This window comes from Amia ocellicauda, chromosome 8 (assembly GCF_036373705.1).
Source record: "Amia ocellicauda isolate fAmiCal2 chromosome 8, fAmiCal2.hap1, whole genome shotgun sequence".
Lineage (NCBI taxonomy): Eukaryota > Metazoa > Chordata > Actinopteri > Amiiformes > Amiidae > Amia > Amia ocellicauda.
Window position 1 is genome coordinate 35,043,955 of NC_089857.1, and position 19,093 is coordinate 35,063,047.

The 19,093-nt window shown below is 40.5% G+C and overlaps 2 protein-coding genes across 7 annotated transcripts in view; both read left to right on the forward strand.

Annotated features, from left to right (window-relative positions):
- Nucleotides 1-15,826, forward strand: part of dock8 (dedicator of cytokinesis 8) — a 65,906-nt gene extending 50,080 nt beyond the window's left edge. For 2 of the 3 annotated variants that reach the window (XM_066711206.1, XM_066711209.1), the window contains 15 exons: nucleotides 10-106; nucleotides 427-558; nucleotides 5,512-5,664; nucleotides 6,827-6,985; nucleotides 7,118-7,218; nucleotides 7,671-7,863; nucleotides 8,082-8,225; nucleotides 8,601-8,732; nucleotides 9,378-9,512; nucleotides 9,719-9,808; nucleotides 11,119-11,355; nucleotides 11,654-11,797; nucleotides 12,493-12,599; nucleotides 13,479-13,649; nucleotides 14,160-15,826. In XM_066711206.1, coding sequence (XP_066567303.1) covers nucleotides 10-106; nucleotides 427-558; nucleotides 5,512-5,664; nucleotides 6,827-6,985; nucleotides 7,118-7,218; nucleotides 7,671-7,863; nucleotides 8,082-8,225; nucleotides 8,601-8,732; nucleotides 9,378-9,512; nucleotides 9,719-9,808; nucleotides 11,119-11,355; nucleotides 11,654-11,797; nucleotides 12,493-12,599; nucleotides 13,479-13,649; nucleotides 14,160-14,211 — 2,047 coding nt within the window. In that variant the 3' untranslated portion in view covers nucleotides 14,212-15,826. The remainder of the gene's footprint in view (nucleotides 1-9; nucleotides 107-426; nucleotides 559-5,511; nucleotides 5,665-6,826; nucleotides 6,986-7,117; nucleotides 7,219-7,670; nucleotides 7,864-8,081; nucleotides 8,226-8,600; nucleotides 8,733-9,377; nucleotides 9,513-9,718; nucleotides 9,809-11,118; nucleotides 11,356-11,653; nucleotides 11,798-12,492; nucleotides 12,600-13,478; nucleotides 13,650-14,159) is intronic. The other variant, XM_066711207.1, reaches the window with a different exon arrangement.
- Nucleotides 15,827-16,420: 594 nt separating this feature from the next.
- aopep (aminopeptidase O (putative)) overlaps nucleotides 16,421-19,093 on the forward strand; it is a 79,365-nt gene continuing 76,692 nt past the window's right edge. For all 4 annotated transcript variants that reach the window (XR_010817607.1, XR_010817606.1, XM_066711210.1 and 1 more), the window contains exons 1-2: nucleotides 16,421-16,460; nucleotides 16,953-18,557. Coding sequence is in view for 2 of the 4 variants with exons in the window: in XM_066711210.1 (XP_066567307.1) it covers nucleotides 17,767-18,557 (791 nt within the window). In the remaining 2 variants the exon portion in view is untranslated. The remainder of the gene's footprint in view (nucleotides 16,461-16,952; nucleotides 18,558-19,093) is intronic.

Genomic DNA, 19,093 nt, shown 5'->3' on the forward strand with positions numbered 1-19,093 from the left:
TTTATTCAGAACAAAGGCAGAACTCGACCAAGAAGCTCTCATTAGTGGAAATTTGGCCACGGAGACCAACTTGATAATTTTAGACCTGGTGGAAACTCTCATCCAGGTAAGAGCATCAGTCACCAAAACATAATTATTTCTGTTGCTTTTGCAAATACTCGTTATCAGACATTGACCGTGAGGACCTCACATCTCTAAGGTTATGTACATTGTCTTTCTGTTGAACACTGAGCATTCTGTTAGCCTGGTTGTGCATTTCGAGAAGCATTTCCTGATATGTGAATTAATGTTCATACTTTGTATTGGGACATCTTCATGATCTATTGAATGTTGAAAAGAAGAAAAAATAAAAAGTTAGATTTTGTACATCAGTTAGTCTTTTTCCATTTTGTTTTCTGGATTACCACTGTGTTCGTGTTTCTGCAGGGCATTTCTCCATCAGACTGCAAGGACACCCTGGGTGGGGTGCTGCGAGTCCTGTTACATTCCCTCAGCTGCAACCAGAGCACCTCCTTCCTGGCGCACTGCTTCAGCACGCTCCGATCCCTCATTGTAAAGGTATTGCGCTCATAGACCTGGTGCTTTTACTTTGTAACAAAATAGAGCAGAATATATTTAACTTTGTTTCCTTACTGTAAATATGAACATGCCTCCTAACATGTTTTTTTAACTTGAAAGTTTTCATCTTTTTCCTTTCCATACAATAAGGTAAAGGAGAACGTGTTTAAAAGTTCAAGTCTATTACTAATTCTTAATAGTAATGTTTCTTAATAGTAATTATTCAGATTCAAGGAGACACAAGAATGAATGATAGGTTGCGAATGCAATCCTGGTTATCTGCAAAAGGAAGCACTGCCTCAAGGTGACCACTAGGGGGCCTCAGCAACACAACTCCAGACAGGAGCCACAGAGGCTCCTTGGGGCCAACCTGGGCTGTCCAGGAGCGAGGACTGCAGTCACGATCTACCGGGAACTGTCTGCAATCAGCATATACAAAGCAGGGCTACAGAGATAAACTCTTACCCCCTCCACTTACAATAGCAAGGCAGGCTGCTCTACTAGTGCATCTAGGAGTGAGGCTGTATATCTACTTGCATAATATATGGCGCGGGCAATCAAGCAACTTCTGCGCCCTCCGCACATTAACATGGCAGTGAACCCCTGATGCTGCAGGAGCGGGGCCACAGGTCCACTGTATAACACACAGCTGACTAGTCAACTGAGTAGCCACAGCTGGACATAACATTATATACAGTGTGGCAGCATGAATGTTCCTCCGTGCAGCACAGGAGAAATCACGTTCACTGAACAGTACAGAGCGGCCAGCTCCACTGTGCTGTCATAACAACTATACACATCGTGGGGTGCAGAAGCAGATCATGCACCTCCACGTAACACTGGAGCAGTTGTCACCTATTAGAGCAGCTAATGCAGGACAACAGCAGGCTCTATCATGACAATCAAACCATAAACATTACGGTGTGCAGGAAAACCGTTCATGCACTCTCCGCATAACATGGGAGCATTGGTCGCTTGCTCCAATAGCCCAGCTAGGAATGAGGCCACACCAGCTCTACAATGTCGTACAAACGAACTATATACACCACTGGGCGCAGAAACCAACTCATGCGCCACCCGCGGAACACAGGAGCAGTTGATGCCTGCTGATTAGACCAGCTAACGAAGGGCAACATTAGCTGACAAATGAACTATGTACACAGCAGAACACGAGAGCCCGCTCAAGTGCTTACCACTGAGGACAGCAGCAGTGGCCTCTTGCTCTATGGCACACAGCCAGAGCGGGCCACAGACCGGCTGACCAAGGAACTATGTACACAGCGAGATAGTGAGAACAACTTGAGCGCCATCAGCTGGGAACAGTGGCAGTAAGCTCCAGTCTACACAAGCTAGAACGAAGCCACAGTCCTGCTGTTTACACATGTTATATATATATATATATATATATATATATACACTCACCTAAAGGATTATTAGGAACACATGTTCAATTTCTCATTAATGCAATTATCTAACCAACCAATCACATGGCAGTTGCTTCAATGCATTTAGGGGTGTGGTCCTGGTCAAGACAATCTCCTGAACTCCAAACTGAATGTCTGAATGGGAAAGAAAGGTGATTTAAGCAATTTTGAGCGTGGCATGGTTGTTGGTGCCAGACGGGCCGGTCTGAGTATTTCACAATCTGCTCAGTTACTGGGATTTTCACGCACAACCATTTCTAGGGTTTACAAAGAATGGTGTGAAAAGGGAAAAACATCCAGTATGCGGCAGTCCTGTGGGCGAAAATGCCTTGTTGATGCTAGAGGTCAGAGGAGAATGGGCCGACTGATTCAAGCTGATAGAAGAGCAACTTTGACTGAAATAATCACTCGTTACAACCGAGGTATGCAGCAAAGCATTTGTGAAGCCACAACACGTACAACCTTGAGGCGGATGGGCTACAACAGCAGAAGACCCCACCGGGTACCACTCATCTCCACTACAAATAGGAAAAAGAGGCTACAATTTGCACAAGCTCACCAAAATTGGACAGTTGAAGACTGGAAAAATGTTGCCTGGTCTGATGAGTCTCAATTTCTGTTGAGACATTCAGATGGTAGAGTCAGAATTTGACATAAACAGAATGAGAACATGGATCCATCATGCCTTGTTACCACTGTGCAGGCTGGTGGTGGTGGTGTAATGGTGTGGGGGATGTTTTCTTGGCACACTTTAGGCCCCTTAGTGCCAATTGGGCATCGTTTAAATGCCACGGCCTACCTGAGCATTGTTTCTGACCATGTCCATCCCTTTATGACCACCATGTACCCATCCTCTGATGGCTACTTCCAGCAGGATAATGCACCATGTCACAAAGGTCGAATCATTTCAAATTGGTTTCTTGAACATGACAATGAATTCACTGTACTAAACTGGCCCCCACAGTCACCAGATCTCAACCCAATAGAGCATCTTTGGGATGTGGTGGAACGGGAGCTTCGTGCCCTGGATGTGCATCCCACAAATCTCCATCAACTGCAAGATGCTATCCTATCAATATGGGCCAACATTTCTAAAGAATGCTTTCAGCACCTTGTTGAATCAATGCCACGTAGAATTAAGGCAGTTCTGAAGGCGAAAGGGGGTCAAACACAGTATTAGTATGGTGTTCCTAATAATCCTTTAGGTGAGTGTATATATAGCAGGGACAAGCCAGACACATGCACCACCGCAACACAATGCAATAGTGAATGAACTATATACAGGGTGGCCTCATAAGGCAACGTACCTGTAGGCTGCATGACAGACCCTGGGAACACATCGACAGCCTATCAGCAAGTCCTCGCTTGGGTGCTCGACTGGAAGGCAGAGTCTGGTGGAAGGGAAAGACACGCTTCAAATAGCTCCATCAGGATGCGCTTAACCGCCATCTCAGGTGCATCCTGTTGGGGCAGACTGGGAGAGGAAATCAGGAGCCAGAGCCCATGGGCTGCACAAATGTCTGCCAAGGGGGCGCCTTGAAAAAGGGCCCATTATGTGGCAACGCCTTGAGTCGAGTGGGCCACCAAGTGTTCAGGCACCGGGGTCCTGGTGGACTCGTAGGCCATGGTAATGGTGTCCACAATCCAATGTGAGAGGCACTGCTTTGAAAGTGCATGGTCCTGTGGCCGTGCTCCATAAGACACAAACAGTTGGTCCGAGCACCTAATGTCCTTAGTGCGTTCCATATAGCACCTAAGATCCCACACAGGCAGAGCAGGTGAAGCCGACTCTTGCTCCGAAGCGAAGGGAGGAGGATGAAAAGCCACCAACTTTTTAGGTGAACATGACGTCCATGCACTTGTGCGTGGGGCTAGCGACAGGCTGAAGGGGCAAACAGCAAACTCAAACTTGGTCCTCGTAGGCGAAGCGTAGGAACTTCCTGTGTACATGCACAATAGGGATGTGAAAATAAGTGACTTTCAGATCCACCATAATGAACCAGTCACCAGGCTTGATGGCCTCGGACATGGTGCGCAGGTCTAGCGTTCTGAAGCGCAGCACCCTGAGGTGGTGGTTCAGGTGTCTCCAATCCAAGCTGTGGAGGAAACCACCCTTTCCCTTGGGTACTAGGAAGTATGGGGATTAGAATCCCCCATGCTGCCCCAGTGGGGGTGCTTCTCAAATTGCTTGCTTCTCCTGGAGAGCGATGATTTCGTTGCAAAGTGCCACACACTGCAACGGGTCCCTTACTCGCATCCACACCATGCCTCAGAAGGGGGGTGGACAGGCCTGAAACTACAGGGAGTAGCCAACTGTTATAGTTTGTAGTTGCTGGGAGGTGTAAGAGTGGGCCAGAGACTGTTGTAACTGCGTCTCCACTCTGCAACATTATTGGACACGGGGCACTGCAACACCAGCCAGACACAACCTTGTTGTTGCCAGACAGAACACTGTATATTCCAAACACCAGGTGCAGGATACAAGTGGCGCGTAGGCCCTTAGGCTTAACCACACCGTGTTGTGCTGGGGATTCTGGGGACTCCGGGTGACGCGGGGTCCAGGGTCCGGGGGGTTGAGGGAGGTAGGCTACCAGCCGAAGCAGGGCTTAGCGAGGCTGCACCCGTGGATGGTGGAGCGCAGCAGAGCTCGATCCCAGCAAACTGAGAGAGTGAGATCTCCCAAAACCGCAGCCATGGACTGTAGTGCAGACGCAAGCCAGTGGAGGAGCACCTCTAGCGGGCGAGATCTTTTTTGACAGACTGAGGCTTAGGCCAGGTGGCCTGGCCTCGGATTTTACTGCCACTGCTAGTGCTCCTGCTGTGGTTGAAAAAGCCCTGTGGACAAAAAGAACCAACACAGCAAGCAATTGGATAATATATGGCACCATATTAACATGATCATTATTTTGAAAATCTCTAATTGTGAACTGAAACTGAAACCGAAAGTGCAGCTGGAGCTCTGGTGCGCGGAGGGACAGGATCGAAATTAGATATAAATATAACTAATAAGACACACAATAGAGACAGAGATGTAGCGAAATGGTGGTGAACAACACTAGTGAAGACAGCCAGCCGAAATACACAGTTTTTAAGGTCTAATGCAACACAAAGACACAGAAAGCTCATGTTCTCGGGTCCAGCGATATGGCAAAAGAGAACGAACCTGCGCAGATGTCATGTTTATAGAACAGGAAGTAGGACGGGACCTGTTCTGAGTGACATACGCAGGGGCCAATGGCAGCTTTGATGGAATGACGTTTTCGATCGGGTTCCTATGGAAGTGCGCAGAAACCCCTCCCCCTTGGGCAGTGCTTACGACATGAAAAATAACGTTTTAATTTGTCTTGAAAGTTAAACCTCTTTTCTTTTAGTAATTCTCTGTGATGAGTTTGATCCACCATGTCTGGCCTCTTTACTGTATGGCTTAAGTTTCTTAAACCCTGTCACCGGTCACCTTGTACCTTGTCATCTTGTCTGTCGGAGTAACTTTATGAGTTGTCAAGCCATTGGCATCTGCTGTGTGTTCCAGTTTGGTGACTTCCTGTTTGAAGAGGAAGCGGAGCAATGCGCAGATCTGTGCCAGAAAGTCCTTCAGCACTGCAGCAGCTGCATTGATGGCAACCGCAGCCAGGCCTGTGCCACCCTCTACCTCATCATGAGATACAGCTTCAGCTCTGCCAATGTAAGTCAGGCTTAATTCCCCTCTGCCACTTACCAGAGAGACGCATTTTCATACACCTAGGTTTTGAAGACTATAATTGTAGGCAGCAGTGCTGTATAGTATAGTAAGTAGAGAAATAAGTTGTTTTTCCCTGGTCTTTTTTAAAGAAATGCTGGACAAAACTCCTACACTCCACACTTACTTAGGCCTGTGTGGTTTGGACTTGTTCTGTTTCTAAGAATCACCTAGTGATATTTTGTCTAATTTTCAGTATTGGTATTTCAATATGAAGTGCAATACATTTTTTGTGGTGTTTTTCCTTAAATGTTAGTTGAGAACTCAGAACTAGATAATGGAAGTCAATCCTACATATCTTCAGCACTATCTTTTTCTGGAAAATACATTTATTTCTTTGAAGTTACCAAACATATTGAATATTCAACATCAAAAGGTTTTTTCTAACTTGAACACTCGGATAATGATATGTTGGATTAAGTTGCTCTTCAGATTTCTACTAAGTAAGATTAAAGTGATCCACAGAAGGTTTATTTTTATTGAACTGTGTCATTCATAAGGTACAGTTTAACCTTGTACAACATGATACATTTCAGAGAGAGCTTTGAATGAGATTGGTCATAAACAATGGTACCACCAGTGTAGAAAAAAGCAGTACAGTTACCATTGTATTTATTGATTTTAAAACTGGAATCTCTCACAAGGTTACCTGTCTGAAAGTTATCTTTAACATATAGGCATATGTAATTAGGCTACCTATAAAAAGGAAATATTCAGTACATAGAAAAGCAGGATGCAGGATGTATTTCAGGCCATTGTGTGGGCACATTACAAGAAAAGTTCCTGTTAGTGGTATATTTCAGTGTGTACTTTCTGATAGTAAAAATAAGTTGGTAGGTTTCTCATTGAAGAGTCAAAAATAAGTAAATATATCAATTGCCCAGGCATGCATTATGTTTTCTGAAATGTGGACATTCAGTCCCACTATTACAAGTATTTGTAATTGATAAAGAATTAACATAGTCAAAAGGAATAATAATTCTGAAATAATTGTTTCTACATGTTTCTATCATCTTCATCATAGTACATCAGTTTTTGTTCAAGATACACCATAGTGCAGATAAGCATTCAAAGAACAATTTGTCATTGGTTTTGCCTTCATTTCCAGAATTTCTCCCGTGTGAAGATGCAAGTGACAATGTCCTTAGCCTCCCTTGTGGGTAAATCATCAGATTTTCACGAAGAATACCTGAGAAGGTCTTTACGAACCATCCTGGCATATGCGGATGAGGACAGTGAGATGCAGCCCACGCTATTACCGTTACAAGTAAGACAAAAATAATTTGGAAACATGAATTGGAACCATGCATGAGGAAGTGAGGCCTTTTAAGCTTTCGCCCAATGCAGACTAACAAAGGGAATGACCAGTGCAGTGAGATAATTATGGTTTTGTCTCTAGGTTGACGAGCTGCTCAGAAACCTGAACAGTATCCTGTCTGACACTGTGAAGATGAGGGAGTTCCAAGAAGACCCAGAGATGCTGATGGACCTTATGTATAGGTAGATTCACCAGTCTAGGCTTTTCAGTTCCTACAGCAGCCCCAAAGGCTCATCAAGTGTCATGTTCCTCATGTATAATATCAAAATCTACATTAGGCCCTATACAGCTACCAGATACTGCTGCTACATGTTGTGCCTACATCTCATCTATAAAACTATTAATTGTAATAAGTTTTCCGGTCCTTTGGTAACTTGAAAACAGTGTCGGATATGTACATCAATATAAAACACAATACAGCCTCCATGGTTTACTCCAGAATGGTTTGATCTTTCTCTGTGAATGATATATACGGCCTTCCCTACAATCTGTGACCCTACAGCTCAGGTTCTGTGAACTCAGGTCAGACACCTTTCACATCACTTCCCTCGCGGACTGCCAGGCAGGGAATTTAGAGAGTGAACGCACTGCTCCTTTTACTGATCACGGCCTGTCGATTTGTTCCGCCCCCCAGAATAGCTAAGGGCTATCAGACGTCTCCTGACCTGCGCTTGACCTGGCTGCAGAACATGGCAGAGAAGCACAGCAAGAAGAAGTGCTACACAGAGGCTGCCATGTGCCTGGTGCATGCAGCTGCCCTGGTGGCTGAGTATCTGAGCATGCTGGAGGACCACAAGTACCTGCCCGTGGGAAGTGTCAGCTTCCAGGTAACGCACAACACCTGCGTACTCCTGCTGCTCTAACTAACTCCTGGAGAATGTCTATTACTTACTGCTTGCACACAAGTAGCGGCTAGTGGTCTGTGACCAAGTGAACCAGCTTCTAACATTTACCAGAATGTACCACCTTTTCAATGTAACTCCTCATTTCCATTTACTAATTAAAGAACTATGATTTTACTATATTTTTTGCTGTGATTTTCCAGAATGTCTCTTCTAACGTCTTGGAGGAGTCGGCAGTGTCAGACGACATCCTGTCCCCAGATGAAGATGGGATGTGTACGGGCCGGTACTTCACTGAGAATGGGCTGGTGGGGCTGCTGGAACAGGCCGCAGAGCTCTTTAGCAGTGTGAGTGATTCAGGAGGCTTCTAGGGGAGGGCTCTACCTTCACAGTTAAAGTGCAGGGGACCACACTTTCATGCCGATGAGGTGATATCCTTGTAGTGTTTTGGAAAAATGTTACCATTATGGCCAAAAGGTATTATAAAGTCTCTCAGTAAATTATCCCCCAAGTTTGGTCTTTTTAATCAGATTTACTGATGTTTTGTCATACAATAATAATCATAAGGAGCTGGAGAACTGGACTGAGAATTAGACACTACACTAACTGCCTCATTATGTGCTAATTAAATGCAATCACCTATTGCAACTCTATATTGGCATTTATCACATGTACAAGCATATCATTGTGTGTGCTTATTTTACGGAATCTTATCATTGCAGGGTGGATTGTATGAAACTGTAAATGAGGTTTACAAAATCGTCATTCCTATTCTGGAGGCTCACAGAGACTTCCGGAAGCTGTGCTCCACCCACGATAAGCTGCAGAAAGCCTTTGAGAACATCATCCAGAAGGTGAGATGTGCACACAAAGTGTGGACTACGCAGTGGATACTGACATTTTGAAAGAGTTTAAACAACGCACACAGATGCATGTTTTGGAAGGTGTACAGTTTTGTTAAAAAAAGTACAAAACAACATACATTTGCCACATTCTAGTACAAACCAGCAACTGTGGACCTTGCTTTTGTACATGTCCCTGAAGTGTTCTTAATAATTTTTAAATATCATGAAATTATTTAAGTGAAATATTATTTGCCTTTTTCATGTTGATTTGCATACATTCAAAACAAGTGTGTCAATGTTGTGTTTTTTAACTGATGGAAAAAAAATCCAATTAGAATTACTTATGGGGAAGCAGATTACAGAATAAACTATATAGATGCATTGCTTAAATCAGCCATTTTGAGATAGTTCAAAGGCACCTCAACAGCCCCCAGAAAAAAAAACACCTTAAAACAAGTATTGAAATCATGCAAATGTGTTTCTCTCTCAAGTAAAACTTATACCATTTCTCTAGATGTTCACACACAATTCCTGGCCAGGTTTCAGGAACTTCAGATAAAATAAATCTCCCAATGAAAATCGTCTTTGAAGGAAAATACCAACTGCTGTATGCCGAATATACAAAAACATGTCTTTTAACTTTTGTCTTCAAAGGGTCACAAAAGAATGTTTGGAACATATTTCCGTGTTGGTTTCTATGGTACAAAGTTTGGAGATCTGGATGAACGTGAATTTGTTTACAAGGAACCTAATATCACCAAACTTCCGGAAATCTCCCATCGATTAGAGGTAAAAAGAAGCATGTTCTTATGTTCTTCTAAAAAGAAGCATGTCTTTGAAGTTATAACATTGACTGCAATTAGTGTATGTTGTTCAAAACCATTAATTAAAATAAAAACATAAAATGAAAAGACTTCCACCTTTTATGTTTGCCAGAAGGGAATAAATGTAAACTACTGAAACCTTTTTTCTTTTCTTATTATTTTGTGATTCAGAATTTTTACAGTCAGTGCTTTGGACAAGACGCCTTGGAGGTGATAAAGGATTCTGCTCCGGTTGACAAAACCAAGTTGAATCCTAACAAGGTATGTTGTGGTTTACATTTGTAGAACCGGTGTTATATGATCGTGCTGATATATGCAATAGGATATATGCAATAGGAATCAGATACTTTTCATTAGGTATTTTTGACCAGGTAAAATGTATACGTTACCTGATAAAATAACCACCAGGCCTGTTTTCATCTGTGTAGCCCAATATTTTTTAATCAGAAGTAATATTCTTTAAATAAATTATCAATTAGGGCCCAACAGATATATCGGAGCACCGATATTATCGGCTGATATAGGCCTTTTACATAAATATCTGTATCGGCACATATTCCACCGATAATGCACCAATATTCTCAAACTAAAAATCTAAACTAAACTAAAACATCTAAAGACAATTAGTGAAAAATGCATCTCTCAGACAATGCTCGATAAAACTGAAACTATACATGATATTTATAAAACTATTTCAAATCCTACATCATGTTTTGGCTGTGATTCGTATTGCAAATATGTTTAACTTATGTATTAAATAAGTTACACTTTTGAGGGCATTTTTAAATATATATTTTTTTAAACCATCTGCCTGTACTATAACCTGCCACCGTGGAATTGGCAGTGTTGAGCACTGAGGAGGACTTGAGAGAACCTGATGTGTGCAAATATAAACCAAACCAGCACTGAACACTATCATAGTATTTGCTCTAATGTATATAACATGCACATTTTTCTATCTGTGTATGTATTGCTCATATATCTTGGTCTTTGTTCTAATGTATAGAACATGCATATTTTTGTATTTATATTCTACCTTTATTCTAATTTATCTTTACAATGCTTGATTTGTGGTTGTTATTTATGGTGGAAATTAATGTTAAGTTGATTATGTAAAATGTAAAAATTAAAAAAAACCTGCCTTCAGTGCATATTTGATACAATTTTTCTCTGATAGGGAGAGCTTTGAGGGATCCATGCTAGAAAATGTCTGTTTTGCATGCTAAATTTTTTTTTTTTAAATATTGGCAGATATATCGGTAATGGGGAAATTTAGCATCCAAATTATTGGTATCAGTATCAGTATTGGACCCAAAAAACCTGTATCGGTCGGCCTCTATTATCAATAGATAAGCTCCATCTGCATACAAAAAGGTCCTGCTATGGGAACAATTGTGTGTATTTTCAGCAGCCACTGGTGGAGTAAGTCAATAGTCAATAGGAAACTCTGTTTGATCTTCTAATTGATCAAATGTATCTAGAGTCGGTATATAATACTTCTTCCCATGAAACATTGCCTCAGTTGTACCAAGTTAACTGTTTACGGTTCATGTATTCTCTCCTTTCTTTAGGCTTACATTCAGATAACCTTTGTGGAACCTTTCTTTGACGAGTACGAGATGAAAGACAGGCTGACCAACTTTGAAAAGAACTTCAACCTACGGCGGTTCATGTACACCACCCCCTTCACAAAGAGCGGGCGTCCCAGGGGAGAGCTCAATGAGCAATACAAGCGCAAGACCATCCTCACCACCATGCACGCCTTTCCATACATCAAGACCCGGATCAATGTCATTCAGAAGGAAGAGGTAAGTGAGCCCAGTAGTGGTCCATGTATGAAGAAACCGGGGGTCATTCTAAAACATCATCTTTCAGTAATTCTGACAGACACCATGAAACATATTGGGCTACTTGTGACAATGGCACACTTCTTGTGCAGAGTGTGATACCCTTAGCTGTAAAATGCTGGAATTCACAGCAGCTCATTAAAGAAATACCAGTACTCTAGGAGGATTTTTATTTCTATTTTATAAGGTCTTTTCAGCTTATCTCTCATTTACCAGTCATGTAGGGTTCTGACACACCCCTGTCTTTCTCTGGCTCCAGTTTGATCTCACACCCATTGAAGTTGCCATTGAAGACATGCAGAAGAAAACCCTGGAGCTGGCAGTTGCCACGCATCGAGAGCAGCCCGATGCCAAGATGCTTCAGATGGTTTTGCAAGGGTCCGTGGGGGCCACAGTCAATCAGGTTTGTTGCTAGATGTGATTTCCCAATGCATCTCTAAAAACGGTGCCAGGGTGTCTCTGTTTCATATTGATTCAGGCTAATTTATCCATTTACAAACTTTTAATACATCCAGACATCAGAACTTAGATTGGAAAGTTCAAAACTATAAATGTGATATTTTGCAAGAGGAACATAATGAGGCATAAAGAATACAGATCTATATAAACTTCAAAGGCAAGTACACATTTCATACTTGACCACAAACAATATGACTGTTTTATGTTATTTTTCTGATTGTTACAGTTTTATATAGTGGTTAATGTTGTTGATTCAGTAGTCAAAACATTAATTCAATCTCCAGATGCCTTTGAGGCATAAACATGCAGCGAAACCTAGAATAATAACCAAGTAATCCTGCAACACCAAAGGGCAGTCTAGATTATGTATTGTTGCACAGAGGTAACTTCAGTGAAGCAGCCTACCCTCACAACATGGGGCTATTAGCAAGCAGGCTACATCGAGGAAATACTTTCTGAACGGTACTGCTCTGATGCTTATTTAAGTGTACATTTACAGCATAATCACTGATGTATATTGTAGGTTTGATGTTACTTGCTAATGTTTAGGCTTAACATCTTGGAATGGGATTGGATCTGTTTACACCCAGACCCTCTTTTTGCCAGCCTGCAAACCTTTTTTTTATTGGTCTTTTTAAGGGGCCTCTAGAGGTAGCACAGGTGTTTCTGAATGAGATCCCAGGAGACCCCAAGCTTTTCAGACACCATAACAAACTGAGGCTGTGCTTTAAAGAGTTCATTATGCGGTAAGTAAAACAGTGATCTAAGGTGTTTTAGTTGTCTTTGTCCTTTGATGGTTCTGTATATGTTTGTGTTCTTGATATAATGTCGTATTACTAAATGTTTTGGAACAATACAAAGGAGCACAGTTTGTTTTCATAGTTAATAGGGTATGTAGGCCCATCCTTGGCCTTGCTGATCACTGCAGTTCTTCTGATGGAATACTGTACAATTCCTCTGGCAATGCACATGAGTTCAGGACTCTGGTCAAGCCATGAAATGATCTCATCATTATTGTCCTTGAACCAGTCACACTAAACTTAACAATATATACTGGCAGTTATGGCACCCTTCACAAAAACTACTCTCTACATAGTACATGACCTCAATTCTGGCTGAGGAAAGCTTGTCACCTTACATTTAGTAAAACAGTGCCTGTATCCCGCTAGGAGTTAAACCCTTTCAGTAATGAGTGAAAAATATAAAATTCCATATATGGAAAATGTATACATGTGTATGTGTGTCTTGCAAGGGAATGTTCTCACCTAAACCTGGCTTAGATTAGCTCTTTTGATGTCAAGTTCCTCTGATTGCTGCCAGCCCCCTGAATAATGTTTATTTTACTTTAGAAAATGTTTTCTTTCTATAAGCTTGCATGCACTCAGCATTGCCAAAAAATATACAAATCAACGTTTGTCAAAGCTGTCAAATTTTCAAGTAGTGAAATAGGCTACGTTAGTTCTCAATCAGTCATGCTAAAATATATCAGTCAAACTGAAAAGGCCTTCATTGACACTGTAAGATTAATAGAATGAGTAAACCCACAGCACATAGCAGTGTTTCATATAAACCTGTGAGTGCAGTTCTGTTAATTCATGTTTTTTCTTATGGTGACGTTCTGATAGGTGTGGAGAGGCCGTGGAGAAGAACAAACATCTTATCGCATCTGACCAAAAGGAGTATCAACAGGAGCTCAAAAAGAACTACAATAGACTGAAAGAAAACCTAAGGCCAATGCTTGAAAGAAAGATCCCAGAACTATATAAACCTATAATCAAGCCTCGCATTGAAAACAGGTGACCCTTCCCTTCAACTTTAACAAGTGAAATGAATAATCTTCTGTTACACATTACTTGTCTTTAAATCTACAGTTTCTACACAGTGAGGCCAGTTACATAAACATCTGCTTTGGATTCCACATGGCTTTTTTTTTTTTTTAGCATTCTAAATGTATTTCCTAGCTTGATTTACTCAATCTCGTTTTTTTGGCCTGGTTGTGAATCGGCTATATCTGAGTTACACTGTAGATTAGTTGTAGTGGAAGCATCTCTAGTGTACGTCTGACAAGATGTGGAAATGAGCAAGAAAATGGTTGCAGTACATGGTACCATCATTAAAAAGGAACTCCTTTACAATCACATTTATATAACATACATTGAGGTAAATCAGCTATTTAAATGTTTTGATTAATAAACATCAAATGATGTCTGTTGTACACTTAAGGCCATGGCACACTTCCTGTACTGAACACCAGGCAGCTTGTTCGTGTTTAACCTTTCCTTCCTCTGTTTCGCTTTGTTTGGAAGGGAATCCTTTAAAAGACATAGTTTCCGAAGAACAGCCGATGAAAATTCATGAAGAGATGAGCGGTTTCCCATGTGTGTGCTCAGAAGACCATCTCGATTGAAACAACAGTTGTGGGAGAGAAGAGAAATGTGATCTCTATTTGCTGAAAATTGCAGAGGCCATGTATGAGAAAAGTTATAAGTTTGACGTCACAATTAATTCTGATGAAAAGTCACGCACTTAATATAATTAGGGGGGAAAAAAATAGAAGACTGAAGTAGGTTGCCTAAAAATTACATCAGCACAGTATTTGTGCGAAGTGGCTTTTGATAAAGGTCATGTGATTTACAGTTCCCCAGCCTTTAATTAACACATTTCAGAAATCTGGAGTTTTACTTCTTAAAAGCTGGTTTCATTTATAAGATTAAAGGGTTCATATCAGTAGTCTCTGCAGGTCCAGTGACTAAGCACACTTAAGAAATAACAGCACTGTACAGTTATATTTTAGTTGTTTGTAAATATGCTATTGTTTTTATCATATCATACTTATTTAACATTTGAAAGTAGAACATAGACTTGACCATACACATAGAAGTAAAAATGTTAGATTTAGAAATGTCATGCAGGCCTTAGTTCGGTGAATGAGCTTCATTTGCATGAGATCCATTGCCGATTGCTGGCAGTGAACTAGCAGATTCTTCCACAGTTTCTTGTAGAAGACATAAAGATGATAACTAATAAACAAAGTAGAAATACATTAGATTTTATGGAAATTATATTAGATGTATACAGTTGTCATTCATTTTTATTTATTTGAATGTTGTGTGCACATTTTTAATTTACTATACAGTACAACCAGCCTTAATGGTTCAAGGTACCACAGACATTTGTCTCACTCAGACATATTCCAAGCAGGACATCAAAGTATATAACACACAGAGGCTTCTCTGTGTAGATGTTTTAATTTATTGGCTTAACAATAGTTTAAGGAGAATGTGCCTTTTTGTCAAATACAAAAATTATTTTGCTTGGAACCGTGAAAGACTGCTAGATTATAGCCTTTTTATGAAGTAGGCCAGTTTTTATATGAATAATAAGAATATAAATGATGAATGCACAGTGTGAAACAAAACTATCACTTCAATGTATATGTTACATGGACCACTCCCATAAAAATCAATCCTATGAATGGGGTGAAACAAAACTAATGACCAGTCGTGAAGAGCAGGGAGAGCACCTGACAGTGGTTGGAATTTCTCAGTTTGACAACGAAACAACAACAACAAAAACGGAAAAAATGTGGTTAGGCATATTATTTCAGAAGCATTTTAAAAATGTTTTAAAGTATCTCTGTATAATGTACATTTTAGTTTATGATGTAATATTTGTTTAGTTTACAGCAGAATATGTTCCAATATCAGAACAGTCTGCAAGAGAAAATAAGGTACAGTGTCAGAAGGAAGTGTTTCTTTGTTGATCTTTTTTTCTTCTTTTTCTCAACTTGAACATATCATAGCATCTTACAGTCTGTTACATAATACAATTTGCTGCTTTTTTTAATTAAAAAAACTTTTTGTTTTAAATAACTGGAATCTTAAAGAGTTTTCTTGTACAAAGAGCTGAGCTGATACAACTTAAGGTGAAATCATGGAAATGTTTACCTTTGTAATAAATCTTTATTCAAATATGTAACGTGTCTTTATTTTCTAATTAAGTTCTGTAATCTTCACTGATTCTCTTCTGTATTTAAGCTGTCACAGTCATATAATGGCAGTGTAATCTCAATTTTAAAGAAAACTTCACATTCCACCAGCAATGCTATAGTGTCAGTGTCCAAGTCATGTGACAAAATAGAAAATAATATCTTACGATAAAACGCCATTGATTAATTGCATTGTGGATAATTAACACTAGTAAAGTTGGTCAACGTATAATGTACCTACTGAAAGTGTGAGGTTATGCAAATTAATCACTTGTAGCATACAGCAAACAAGTACTTGAGACGGATATGTTCAGCATAGTTGGACAGGTGCAGCCTGATTGTACCTATGGCTTCAATTTACCTTAGCACCTTAAGACGTACCTTCTAGTAAACCCTGTTCAGAACAACGCACGACTTACCACTTATTTATTATGTATTAGTGTCAGTTGCTTCATTTAAATTCATAGAAAATTTTTATTTATTTATTACGCAATGAAAAAAGTAAGGTAAAAAACAAAAAGCGACTTCCATACAGACTGACACTTATTTAACTTCCTGGTACGGTACGATGACGTCATTAAAACGCGCCGAAGCTGCAATGAGAGGAATTCGCGTTCAGGTCTGTGTGCGATGTGTCGCTGTCCCGGGAAATGCGTTGCTCTTTGCTTTGTGTTGTATCACTATTTTTGTTTATTTAAAGTTAGTACTTTCCAATAGAGAGAGCAAATCCATGACCAGTCTTGTTAACTATTAAGTGCCATCCTTTAACTTTAAATATTTCCTTCTTATTCGGACATGATCCGAGAGGATAACCACTTAAACACTATATTCATCAAGGCTTATCTATGGGACAATAATTTAAATTATACACTATATTATGTGTTGCTTGTTAAGGACGCTTGTTTGTGAACTATTGTCATTCGTATGTATGCATCTGTACACGGGCCATAGCTACTTGTAGTAAAGACTACTACACTTTTTTATGCTTTTTAAAAATTGTCTTCTCCTATGCTTTTTTTTAATCAAAATCTTCCTGATAAAATAAGGCAGGTAATGTTAGCATAATGGAGACCATTGATTATTGATCATTTTTTCTTTCATCCTTCGACAGAGCCGTGCAGTGCACATTACCAGCAGCAGGGGGAGCAAATTACACCTGTTACTGTGGACCCTGTTCACCTAGAGGAGTTTTTAGGATGTGGTGTCAGAAAAGACAACATGCTATTCTTTGAAATCTTGGGACTTAAGTATTGAAAAAAAAAGGTTTTAGAGCTTCTTTGTTTATAGTTTGTTGGCACTTTCAGATTTATGTTGTGTAGGGGATCAAGCTGTCACGCTGCACCCAGAATAAATGGTAAAGCATAATCAGCCCCAGTCAAACTTTGTAAAGAAGTTACTAAGGGAACAAGGAATATTCTTATATTACTCCATTCTATTTAAGTCAAAAAAGGTGTGTTTGGAGTGTTTGGATAATAGTTCTAATTCATGAAATTATTTCTGCATTAAATATGTTTTTTAATTGACCAAACCACAGATATGGAACATAATCTAAACTCAGTTAATCACAATAATCACAGGCGTGAAAGCAGTTGGGAAGTTAAAACACTTTTCTCGGATATGCTGTAGGCAGTTTAATTTCTAGAGTGGAATTAATGTGGCCTGAATTAAGGCATTTTTACAACTGCGGTGTGCAGCTGTTTCTATTTAGGGATCACAAAGAATGTCACAAATGAAATCTGATTTCTGAAGTCCTGGCCTTAGGCATAATTATAGACTGTGGTTCATGGGAAAAAAACATGCAATTTACTGTACATGGTAAATGCATGACTAGTTAACATAAATCTTGAGGCCTGTGACTATTTAATTATTTGATAAAAAAAAAAACAGACTTTCTATGCAAGAAGACCTAAAACGCAGTGTTATAAATGGAGATGAACCTGGACCCCAGTAAAGATGATCTGCCCCTCAGAGCCAACACTAACCACATGCTAGTAAGACACTATGTGCTGGACTTGGCTGTGCACTTTGAAAGAAAGGTCATCAGTGGCAACGTGGTCCTTTTCTTTGAAACCGGGAAAGGTGGCCATAAATTATGTAATACTGAGGCAAGCGAGCCCCTTCCCCAAAGGCATTCGCCGCACAGTGGAGTGGAGACACCTGATCGGTCGCAGTTCCCTTTGAAAGGTGTGAGTGCTTATTCAGCTTCATCTGACACTACTGATGCCGGTGGAAGTGACGGAAAGGATACCTTGGGTGAAAACAGTTGCCATGGTGACTCGCAGTTGACATCTCTTTCCAGTACAAAGCAGGACTGCAGCGAGAGGGAGGATTTTGTCCTGGTGTTAGACTGTTGCGATCTGTCAGTGAGCAAGGTTGAAGAGGTCGATGTGACCTCCGTGAGAGGTGTCCAGGAGCTGCGAAGCGGTTGTGTGGAAGAGGATCTTGCACACGGGGTGACAGACTGTCTCCGGAGTCACAGCGTGCAGAAACTTGTCACTCTACCGGCAGAATGCTGGGAGGAGCAGCATGACTTATACATGCAGTGCAGTCAAGCTCCAGGATGTGGGGACCTTTCCTTTGAGACTGATTCATGGAGTCTACAAATCCGAAAGGAGGGAATTCACTCTCCCTGTGACTTCCCTCATGCCTTGAGGATCTATTATGAAACCATGCCTGAGGGCGCGTCAGTTAGGTGGACCAAAGACCAAAGTGGCAGGTGGGTCTGTGTGCTGGCACTCTCTTACAGTGCCGGTCAGGATCTGAATGAATGTGCTGCAGGATTTCTACATAGAGACTTAAACACATAGAGACTCTTTGGAGTTGGACGGCTGCCACGGTTCACTGGCAGTTATCATTTTTAGAAGTTTTAGACTTTTAATGGCAGTTTTGTGTCATTAGGTGCAATATAATCAACTGAAGGTGTACTGTTGCAGACTTCATACACTTTAACTAAACAATGTTTTTCAGATCACTTATATAACCCATGTCTTTATTTTTGTATAGTTATTTTCACTTAGTCTTGACAGTTGAGCATTGACACTATGCGTAATAGAATTTGCAATTTAAAATTGATCATAAAGCTCAATACATTCAAGGACCAGGAGGGAACCTGTTCTGCATGCTAGAGCCAGACACCTGTGTACATTTGCTCAACGACTTTAGATTTAATTCCTGGAGTGTGTTTTTTGTTCTAGCTTAACTCATCTCCCAATTACTATTATTGGTCTAATTCTTTAAATATACTTTCTGTAA